Source organism: Nerophis ophidion, linkage group LG17, assembly GCF_033978795.1.
Source record: "Nerophis ophidion isolate RoL-2023_Sa linkage group LG17, RoL_Noph_v1.0, whole genome shotgun sequence".
Taxonomy (NCBI): Eukaryota; Metazoa; Chordata; class Actinopteri; order Syngnathiformes; family Syngnathidae; genus Nerophis; species Nerophis ophidion.
In genome coordinates this window covers 38,202,826-38,215,204 of record NC_084627.1, presented here as the reverse complement: position 1 = coordinate 38,215,204, position 12,379 = coordinate 38,202,826, and the positions used below count along the sequence as shown (strand labels likewise).

The 12,379-nt window shown below is 42.9% G+C and overlaps 1 protein-coding gene across 5 annotated transcripts in view; it reads left to right on the top strand.

Annotated features, from left to right (window-relative positions):
- Window positions 1-9,124, top strand: part of whrna (whirlin a) — a 289,942-nt gene extending 280,818 nt beyond the window's left edge. For all 5 annotated transcript variants that reach the window (XM_061876910.1, XM_061876907.1, XM_061876909.1 and 2 more), the window contains one exon: window positions 8,245-9,124. In XM_061876910.1, coding sequence (XP_061732894.1) covers window positions 8,245-8,427 — 183 coding nt within the window. In that variant the 3' untranslated portion in view covers window positions 8,428-9,124. The remainder of the gene's footprint in view (window positions 1-8,244) is intronic.
- The last annotated feature ends 3,255 nt before the right edge of the window (window positions 9,125-12,379 follow it).

Genomic DNA, 12,379 nt, shown 5'->3' with positions numbered 1-12,379 from the left:
CCTGCGAGAAAAGTACTGATTGAAATAAAGCGCAGTACTGATTGCAACAGGACGCATGAAAGGAGTGGAAATCAGCACTTTGGACTTGAAGGCATGTGCTGCTGGACACAAGTGTGTGTTTTAAAGAAAGCTCTGTTATAACAAGGAGTGAGCAGATAAGGGAAAAGAATGGTGAGACGGTTTGGATGTATTAAAAAGTGACTTATTCACTCACCTTTTGTACAGACCCCGTTTCAATATGAGTTGGGAAATTGTGTTAAATGTAAATATAAACGGAATACAATGATTTGCAAATCCTTTTCTACCCATATTCAATCGAATGCACTACAAAGACAAGATATTTGATGTTCAAATTCATAAACTTTATTTATTTTTTTTGCAAATAATAATCAACTTAGAAGTTGATGACTGCAACACGTGCCAAAGTAGTTGGGAAAGGACATGTTCACCACTGTGTTACATCACCTTTTCTTTTAACAACACTCAATAAACGTTTGGGAACTGTGGAAACTAATTGTTAAAGCTTTGAAAGTGGAATTCTTTCCCATTCTTGTTTTATGTAGAGCTTAAGTCGTTCAACAGTCCAGGGTCTCCGCTGTTGTATTTTACGCTTCATAATGCGACCACACATCTCGATTGGAGACAGGTCTGGACTGCAGGTGGGCCAGGAAAGTACCCGTACTCTTTTTTTACGAAGCCACGTTGTTGTAACACGTGCTGAATGTGGCTTGGCATTGTCTTGCTGAAATAAGTAGGGGCGTCCATGAAAAAGACGGCACTTAGATGGCTGCATATGTTGTTCCAAAACCTGTATGTACCTTTCAGCACAGATGTGTAAGTTACCCATGCCTTGGGCACTAATGAACCCCCATACCATCACAGATGCTGGCTTTTGAACTTTGCGTCGATAACAGTCTGGATGGTTCGCTTCCCCTTTGGTCCGGATGACAAGATGTCGAATATTTCCAAAAACAAATTGAAATGTGGAGTCGTCAGACCACAGAACACTTTGTCATTTTGCATCAGTCCATCTTAGATGATCTTGGGGCCAGACAAGCCGGAGGTGTTTCTGGATGTTGTTGATAAAGGGCTTTTGCTTTGCATAGTAGAGCTTTAACTTGCACTTACAGATGTAGCGACAAACTGTATTTAGTGACAGTGGTTTTCTGAAGTGTTTTTGAGCCCATGTAGTGATATCCTTTAAAGATTGATGTCTATTTTTGATATAGTGCCGTCTGAGGGATAAAATGTCACGGTCATTCAATGTTGGTTTCTGGCCATGCCGCTTACGTGGAGTGATTTCTCCAGATTCTCTGAACTTTTTGATAATATTATGGATCGTAGATGTTGAAATCCCAAAATTTCTTGCAATTTCACTTTGAGAAACGTTGTTCTTAAACTGTTTGACTCTTTGCTCACGCAGTTGTGGACAAATGGGTGTACCTCGCCCCATCCTTTCTTGTGAAAGACCGTGCATTTTTTGGGAAGCTGTTTTTTATACCCAATCATGGCACCCACCTGTTCCCAATTAGCCTTCACACCTGTGGGGATGTTCCAAATAAGTGTTTGATGAGCATTCCTCAACTTTTTCAGTATTTATTGCCACCTTTCCCAACTTTTTTTGTCACGTGTTGCTTAGTCGATGCACAGAGAAAGCAATTTCCGTATTGTGCGTCATCGCCGCTTTTTTTCCCTTTTAAAAGCGGCATGGCAATCAGCGGATAATAACATGGTAGCAGTCACCTTTGTTTTGGCGCTCGACGTCCACGTCTTTCATGATGACATCAACACCCTGGCATTTGAGAATCAGTACAAAAGGACTGGGAAAGCGAGCACAAAAATGCGCTGTTGTTTATGTAAAAGTAGTCAGGGAAGCAAAAAACAACAACAATTGACATCACTGAGAAATACAAACCCCGTTTCCATATGAGTTAGGAAATTGTGTTACATGTAAATATAAACGGAACACAATGATTTGCAAATCCTTTTCAACCCATATTCAGTTGAATATGCTACAAAGACAACATATTTGATGTTCAAACTGATAAACATTTTTTTTTTGCAAACAATCATTAACTTTAGAATTTGATGCCAGCAACAAGTGACAAAGAAGTTGGGAAAGGTGGCAATTAATACTAATAAAGTTGAGGAATGCTCATCAAACACTTATTTGGAACACACTAAAGATGTGGAGGCTAATTGGGAACAGGTGGGTGCCATGTTTGGGTATAAAAACCGCTTCCCAAAAAATGCTCAGTCTTTCACATGAAAGGATGGGGCGAGGTACACCCCTTTGTCCACAACTGCGTGAGCAAATAGTCAAACAGTTTAAGAACAACGTTTCTCAAAGTGCAATTGCAAGAAATTTAGGGATTTCAACATCTACGGTCCATAATATCATCAAAAGGTTCAGAGAATCTGGAGAAAACACTCCACGTAAGCGGATGGCCGGAAAACAACATTGAATGACCGTGACCTTCGATTCCTCAGACGGCACTGTATCGAAAACCGACATCAATCTCTAAAGGATATCACCACATGGGCTCAGGAACACTTCAGAAAATTACTGTCACTCAATACAGTTCGACGCTACATCTGTAAGTGTAAGTTAAAGCCCTGCTATGCAAAGCGAAAGCCATTTATCCACAACATCCAGAAACGCCGCCGGCTTCTCTGGGCTTGAGATCATCTAAGATGAACTGATGCAAAGTGGAAAAGTGTTCTGTGGTCTGACGAGTCCACATTTCAAATTGGTTTTGGAAATATTCGACATCGTGTCATCCGGCCTAAAGGGGAAGCGAACCATTCAGACTGTTATCAAAAGCCAGCTTCTGTGATGGTATGGGGGTGCATTAGTGCCCAAGGCATAGGTAATTTACACATCTGTGAAGGCACCATTAATGCTGAAAGGTACATACAGGTTTTGGAACAACATATGCTGCCATTAAGCGCCGTCTTTTTCATGGACGCCCCTGCTTATTTCGGCAAGACAATGCCAAGCCACATTCAGCACGTGTTACGACAGCGTGGCTTCGTAAAAAAAGAATGCGGGTACTTTCCTGGCTCGCCTGCAGTCCAGACCTGTCTCCCATGGAAAATGTGTGGTGCATTATGAAGCGTAAAATACGACAGCGGGGACCCCCGGACTGTTGAACGACTGAAGCTCTACATAAAACAAGAATGGGAAAGAATTCCACTTTCAAAGCTTCAACAATTAGTTTCCTCAGTTCCCAAACGTTTATTGAGTGTTGTTAAAAGAAAAGGTGATGTAACACAGTGGTGAACATGCCCTTTCCCAACTACTTTGGCACGTGTTGTAGCCATGAAATTCTAAGTTAATCATTATTTGCAAAAAAATAATAAACTTTATGAGTTTGAACATCAAATATCTTGTCTTTGTAGTGCATTTAATTGAATATGGGTTGAAAAGGATTTGCAAATCCTTGTATTTCCTTTAAATTTACATTTAACACAATTTCCAAACTCATATGGAAACGGGGTTTGTATATGAAGAGTTCATCGTGTGAGGCAATGCAAATACAAACAATGACCCACAAATAATGGTGTTACCCCATAATTGGTTTGGGTTATCGGGGACTTTTATTGTCGACGGACGCTATGTGACTGCACACCACAATAAAGTTAATGTTAAAGTACCACTGATAGTCACACACTCTAGGTGAGGTGAAATTACCCTCTGCATTTGACCCATCCCCTTGTTCCACCCCCTGCGGGGGAGAGGGGCGCAGTGAGCAGCATCATTTTGGTGATTTAACCCCCAATTCTAACCCTTGATGCTGAGTGCCAAGCAGGGGGGTAACATGTCCCATTTTTATAGACTTTGGTATGACATTAAATATCTTGTCTTTATAGTATATTCAATTGAATATAAGTTGAAAAGGATTTGCAGATCATTTTATTCTGTTTTTTTTTTCACAAATTACACAACGTGCCTACTTCACTGGTTTTGGGTTTTGTAGCCTTTGTAACCTTCTAAATGTGTTTTTTTTAATAATTATAACCCTCTCAACATGAAACAACAGTGATGTATGTCTTAGCCTTGAGTGTGTTCTACCTGCCGGCACCAGGAGGATCATCCAAGCGTCACTACAAGGAAATACTTTATTACAGGCCTGGGCAATTATTTGGACTCGGAGTCAATGTGTCTGGGGGCCGGTATATCTATCTATCTATCTATCTATCTATCTATCTATCTATCTATGTATGTATGTATATATATATATATATATATATATATATATATATATATATATATATATATATATATATATTTTATAAGCTGTGACAATATGCTGTATAGTATGTGTGTTTGAGCCTTCCAGTGAACGTGCTCATTCTCTCCACAATGTCCGAGTGTAGTGGGTGTTGAGGTATTGTCCACAATGGCTAAGAGTTTTTGCTAAACTTCTTCTCTGCTAGAGAGTCTAGCTGTGGTTAGAAAAATAGTGACAGAGACTAGAACAAAGATGGACATTTCAACCCTTAACTCAACAATGAGTAGATGAGTCTTGTGTGTGTATATGTGTAAATAAATGAACACTGAAATTCAACTATTTATTTTATATATATATATATATATATATATATATACATATTATGTTTAATATATATATATATATATATATATATATTTTTTTTTTTAATATATATATATATAATATATTTGACTCTTAACCACGCCCGTGCTCCACCCCTGACCCCCCCCCCCGCCCCCCCCCCCCCATCCCCCACCACCCCCTCCTCCCGAAATCGGAGCTCTCAAGGTTTTCAAGTATGCTCAAATGGCCTTGATGCAACAACAGGAGCTGGCTGTTCTGAAAACATCCCCACGGAGGACTCCTCAATGATGGACGCTTTTGACCTTTCTCCCTCCTCAATGACAGCTGAATTGGAACTTTTGCTTGCATGCAGAACGGTTCCAGATCTATGGTCACTACATCAACACACCCAAGACAATGGGCATATACACACACACCCTCTGTTGTGATTTGTTGTGATTATATGTAACATGTTTATGTGTGCATGACATGGAGGTTTTTTCCCACTCCAGACTAGGCCCCCTTTAGGAGCCCAGTCTAGATTGTATTTTTTTTAACTCATCTTTTTCCCCAGCGTTTTACCTTTTTCCCATCTTTTACGGGGCCCCTTGTGGCGACCCATCAGCGTTCCTGTTCTGTAACCCTGTACACTGTTTGTTTGTCTAATCTTGAACGGGTTTGTGCTGAAAACAAAGTTTGTTGTGCAATGACAATAGAGTCCTATCCTACCCTATCCTATCCTATCGGTGTAATAGTGAACATGTGTAATACGTTTCATTTTACAATACATTGCACGCACTTTATTCCAAGTGAAACTTGGAGCCGTCGTCCTCAGAACACACTTGCAGGTGGATTCGGTACGCTCCCACTCTACTTTAGAGTAGCTCTTAGTCCATGCAGGGTGTGTGGCGCAGCACACTTAAACAAACAATCAAAATGCAAATGTGCATGACTTGGTCCTGCCAAACCTAGGAGAAGTAAATCCCAGTGACAGGGCTTTCACGCTGTCAGCTTTTCAAAAGATTGGCAAATGTCGGCTGCATTTAAGTGTAAAGGGGGCAAACTGGTGCGCTTTGTTGATGGTATTGACTTGTTGGAGTGCTAGTCAGGCGTATTTGGTCAGTGCATGACTGCAAGCTAATCAAAGCCTAGCTGTTTGCACATATTGCATCATTATTTGTAGGTGGATATGAGCTCATTTAATATCGTTCACTTTGATCCTCTTTGTATGTAATTTAGTTTTACATGTCTCATGACACATTATCTGTATGTAATATTGGCTGCATTTCAGATAACTTGGACACACACATCTATACCTTTGGCCATTAAAAGCCAGTCATTTCCAGGAGTTATCTCACCTTCTGAGTAGCCTCTGATTTACTAATGGTTTTTAATGTTGTAAAACTGTGTAGAATAAATATTAAATTTCAACATTCCTGTCAATGAAGATTTGCTTCAGCCCGCGACACATAGTCATGTTGATAGTACGCTATTATAGCTAATATAGACACTTACATGTGTTGCCTTCATTATAAGACTTATATAAAATTTAAATTTTTTGCGACTCAGAAAGATGTGTTTATTGTCATTTTGGTCCAATATGGCTCTTTCAACGTTTTTGGTTGCCGACCCCCTGGTTTAGTGCAAGAGCGTTAACCGTCAGGACTGTTTTACCAAAGTCTGTGTGTGGACGTCACATACCTACGGTCCCGCTGATTCATAAGTAGATGCGAATTCTGCAGAGTTGACAAAGGTTTTAATGATTGTTTTCACGCTCTTCAGACCGAATTGGATTTTCCAGACTTTGCCGTCTCTCCACTTTCCTCCTCCTCCTCCTGCACCCGGGCGCTCACTGTTAAAGACAACTGATGATTAGATTAACACGTACCACCTGTGAATTCTAATCATCTGCCAGCCGTGTCTCCCCATCAGCTTATGCCCCGCCCCTACCCGAAGGTGCTCGTCCTCAGCACCATGTACAGCGGTGGAGACCTTTGCTCCTGCAAGCGCGCTGGCCACATCTCCCTCCACACTGTGTTTTATAAATCCTGTTCAGTAGAATCAGAATTAAATAATAGTATATCAACCAATCATGTCGAAAGTAAAAGAAAAAGAAAAGTACACACTAAAAAATACTGGGTTATTTTGATAACCCAAATTATGAGTTGCTAGTGTTGGGTTAAAATTTGGAATTGTTTTTATGAAGAGCAATCCATTTTTTGCATTATAAAGGTATTATTTTAACAAAATTTCTGGGTTTTCAAAATGATGAACCAGTTTTGGGTTGTTTTTTTTGTTATTTTTTGGAGGGGCATACAATTATTATATTAGTGCATATATATATATATATATATATATATATATATATATATATATATATATATGCATGTACATATACACATATATGTATATATGTGTGTATATATATATATGTATGTATGTATACATGTTTGTATATATAGATCCACATTATATATGTATACATGTGTGTATATATGTATGTGTGGATGCATGTATGTATGTGTTAATATATATACACGCGTATATACACATTTATATACATCCAAACATATATATACATATATATATCTATATACACATATATATATACAATTGTTATATAAGTGTATATATATATATATATATATATATATATATGTATATAGATATATATATATATATATATATATATATATATATATATATATATATATATATGTGTGTACAGGTATATACGTGTGTATTAACACATATACGTATATACACACATATATATATATATATATATATTTACATAAAAAATTATATATATGGATATGTATGTATATTTATACACATATATATGTATATATGTAAATCTCAACACACACTCGTATATACAAATTTATATATATACACATATATGCGCATATATTTACAATTAATATATAAGTATATAAATGTGTATATATGTGTGTGGATATATGTACATATGTATATACGTGTGTTTGTATATATTTACACATGTATATACATGTATATGTATGTATTTATGTATATATATACATATACACACATATATGTGTGTGTATATATATGTATACAGTATGTGTAAATATATATACACACGTATATCCACATATATATCCACTCACATATATGTATACATACAAATATATGCATAAATATCTACACTTATATAATTATTGTATCCCCCCCCCAAAAAAATTACGAGAAAAACAACCCAAAAATGGTTCATAATTTTGAGTTAAAATAATACCCTTAAAACCCAAAAAATGGATTGCTCTTCATAAAACCAACCCCAAAATATAACCCAACCCTAGCAACTCATAAATTTGGTTATCAAACCTACGCAGCATTTTTATATACATATACACTCATGTAATAATTGAACGAGTAACGCATTTTTCGGTAAAAGGCTTTTTTTAAGTTACTTTTTTTCTTAAAGGGAATTTTATTGTGGATTAATCTCATTAACATTATGGTTAAATAATTCAACGCAAAAGTTGGATTGAAAAAAATTAACCCAAAATGTTGCGTTAAAATAATTCAAATAAGGGTTTTGTCCTTTTCTGAACCAGGAGTTGGGTTAAAATTGAGTTTTTTTTAGTGTGTACAACAACTGCAACACATTTTTTTTTTTTTTAAATAAACTTGTTTTTGTCTCCTTTTTTTTTTCTCCAAGCGAGGAGGCTCGGCCCACAACTGCGGTCAGCTGAAGGTGGGCCAGGTGATCCTGGAGGTGAACGGGGTTTCTCTGAGAGGTCGCGAGCACAAGGACGCCGCGCGCGTCATCGCCGAGGCCTTCAAGACCAAAGAGAGGGACTACGTGGACTTCCTGGTGACGGAGTTCAACGTGGCGCTATAGCCGAGCGGGAAGAGGAGAGACAGAGAGACCGGAATGGATTCTTTTCGACAGCACAACTTAACGACCCCCTCCGCCAGATCCTGACCGCATTCCTTCAGCCATGAACGTGTTGACCTTTCTTTTCAACATGTTACCTCCCTGCTGTGACACCTTATGCACTAAGTAGGAACTTGCAAAGTCGGTATAATCTATATTTTGCTCTCTTTTCAACAAATGCAGTTGTCCAGGATACGCAGACCAAGTATTATATTTACTGTACATGTGATGAATATAGAGAAAATGTACAAATTAGAAGACCCAGATACAATCGATGTTGTATCGACAAATATATTTACACGGAAATATAAATATATGACCAGAGCAGCTCAGATGTGTTGTCTGTTGTCTTCATTTGTGAACCTTCCATTTTCTACTCAGCTTATTTTGTGCAGGATGGCGGTGTTCTGCATGGAGGATGCCTGGGAAGTAACGAAGAAAACCTGCACATTTCACACAGGTTTGAATTCTCAAGCTTCTTGTTCATGCTCCTGAAACCATTTCTTCTCGTCTGTGTGATGGACTCCAGCATCCACCATGACGCCGTGTGCAGCTTTCAACCAGTGAGTAACCCGTGACACCGCAAATATTTCTGATGTGGTTTTGTTTTCCTGAAATACTCCTAATTATGCCAAAGATGTGGTATATTACAGTGGGGCAAAAAAGTATTTAGTCAGCCACCGATTGTGCAAGTTCTCCAACTTAAAATGATGACAGATGTTTATAATTTCCATCTTAGGTAGACCTCAACTGTGAGAGACAGAATGTGAAAAAAAAAATCCAGAAATTCACATTGTCCATCATCCATCCATCATCTTCCGCTTATCCGAGGTCGGGTCGCGGGGGCAACAGCCTAAGCAGGGAAACCCAGACTTCCCTCTCCCCAGCCACTTTGTCTAGCTCTTCCCGGGGGATCCCGAGGCGTTCCCAGGCCAGCCGGGAGACATAGTCTTCCCAACGTGTCCTGGGTCTTCCCCGTGGCCTCCTACCGGTTGGACGTGCCCTAAACACCTCCCTAGGGAGGCGTTCGGGTGGCATCCTGACCAGATGCCCGAACCACCTCATCTGGCTCCTCTCGATGTGAAGGAGCAGCGGCTTTACTTTGAGTTCCTCCCGGATGGCAGAGCTTCTCAACCTATCTCTAAGGGAGAGCCCCGCCACACGGCGGAGGAAACTCATTTGGGCCGCTTGTACCCGTGATCTTATCCTTTCGGTCATGACCCAAAGCTCATGACCATAGGTGAGGATGGGAACGTAGATCGACCGGTAAATTGAGAGCTTTGCCTTCCGGCTCGGCTCCTTCTTCACCACAACGGATCGGTACAACGTCCGCATTACTGAAGACGCCGCACCGATCCGCCTGTCGATCTCACGATCCACTCTTCCCTCACTCGTGAACAAGACTCCTAGGTACTTGAACTCCTCCACTTGGGGCAGGGTCTCCTCCCCAACCCGGAGATAGCACTCCACCCTTTTCCGGGCGAGAACCATGGACTCGGACTTGGAGGTGCTGATTCTCATTCCGGTCGCTTCACACTCGGCTGCGAGCCGATCCAGCGAGAGCTGAAGATCCCGGTCAGATGAAGCCATCAGGACCACATCATCTGCAAAAAGCAGAGACCTAATCCTGCGGTTACCAAACCGGAACCCCTCAACGCCTTGACTGCGCCTAGAAATTCTGTCCATAAAAGTTATGAACAGAATCGGTGACAAAGGACAGCCTTGGCGGAGTCCAACCCTCACTGGAAATGTGTTCGACTTACTGCCGGCAATGCGGACCAAGCTCTGGCACTGATCGTACAGGGAACGGACCGCCACAATAAGACAGTCCGATACCCCATACTCTCTGAGCACTCCCCACAGGACTTCCCGAGGGACACGGTCGAATGCCTTCTCCAAGTCCACAAAGCACATGAAGACTGGTTGGGCAAACTCCCATGCACCCTCAAGAACCCTGCCGAGAGTATAGAGCTGGTCCACAGTTCCACGACCAGGACGAAAACCACACTGTTCCTCCTGAATCCGAGGTTCGACTATCCGACGTAGCCTCCTCTCCAGTACACCTGAATAAACCTTACCGGGAAGGCTGAGGAGTGTGATCCCACGATAGTTGGAACACACCCTCCGGTCCCCCTTCTTAAAGAGAGGAACCACCACCCCGGTCTGCCAATCCAGAGGTACCGCCCCCGATGTCCACGCGAGGCTGCAAAGTCTTGTCAACCAAGACAGCCCCACAGCATCCAGAGCCTTAAGGAACTCCGGGCAGATCTCGTCCCCCCCTGGGGCCTTGCCACCGAGGAGCTTTTTAAATACCTCAGCGACCTCAGCCCCAGAAATAGGAGAGTCCACCACAGATTCCCCAGGCACTGCTTCCTCATAGGAAGACATGTTGGTGGGATTGAGGAGGTCTTCGAAGTATTCCTTCCACCTATCCACAACATCCGCAGTCGAGGTCAGCAGAACACCATCCGCACCATACACGGTGTTGATAGTGCACTGCTTCCCCTTCCTGAGGCGGCGTATGGTGGTCCAGAATCGCTTCGAAGCCGTCCGGAAGTCGTTTTCCATGGCTTCCCCGAACTCTTCCCATGTCCGAGTTTTTGCCTCCGCGACCGCTGAAGCTGCACACCGCTTGGCCTGTCGGTACCTGTCCACTGCCTCCGGAGTCCTATGAGCCAAAAGGACCCGATAGGACTCCTTCTTCAGCTCGACGGCATCCCTCACCGCTGGTGTCCACCAAGGGGTTTTAGGATTGCCGCCCCGACAGGCACCAACTACCTTGCGGCCACAGCTCCGATCTGCCGCCTCGACAATAGAGGTGCGGAACATGGTCCACTCGGACTCAATGTCCAGCACCTCCCTCGTGACATGTTCAAAGTTCTTCCGGAGGTGGGAATTGAAACTTTGTCTGACAGGAGACTCTGCCAGACGTTCCCAGCAGACCCTCACAATGCGTTTGGGCCTCCCAGGTCTGTCCGGCATCTTCCCCCACCATCGCAGCCAACTCACCACCAGGTGGTGATCGGTAGAAAGCTCCGCCCCTCGCTTCACCCGAGTGTCCAAAACATGAGGCCGCAAATCCGATGACACAACTACAAAGTCGATCATGGAACTGCGGCCTAGGGTGTCCTGGTGCCAAGTGCACATATGGACACCCTTATGTTTGAACATGGTGTTTGTTATGGACAAACTGTGACGAGCACAAAAGTCCAATAACAAAACACCACTCGGGTTCAGATCCGGGCGGCCATTCTTCCCAATCACGCCTCTCCAGGTTTCACTGTCGTTGCCAACGTGAGCGTTGAAGTCCCCCAGTAGGACAAGGGAATCACCCGGGGGAGCACTTTCCAGTACTCCCTCGAGTGTTCCCAAAAAGGGTGGGTACTCTGAACTGCCGCTTGGTGCATAAGCACAAACAACAGTCAGGACCCGTCCCCCCACCCGAAGGCGGAGGGAGGCTACCCTTTCGTCCACCGGGTTGAACTCCAACGTACAGGCTTTGAGCCGGGGAGAAACAAGAATTGCCACCCCAGCCCGTCGCCTCTCACTGCCGGCAACGCCAGAGTGGAAGAGGGTCCAATCCCTCTCGAGAGAAGTGGTTCCAGAGCCCTTGCTGTGCGTCGAAGTGAGTCCGACTATATCCAGCCGGAATTTCTCGACTTCGCGCACTAGCTCAGGCTCTTTCCCCCCCAGTGACGTGACGTTCCACGTCCCAAGAGCTAGCTTCTGTAGCCGAGGATCGGACCGCCAAGTGCCCTGCCTTCGGCTGTCGCCCAGCTCACAATGCACCCGACCTCTATGGCCCCTGCTATGGGTGGTGAGCCCATTGGAGGGGTGACCCACGTTGCCTCTTCGGGCTGTGCCCGGCCGGGCCCCATGGGGACAGGCCCGGCCACCAGGCGCTCGCCATCGTGCC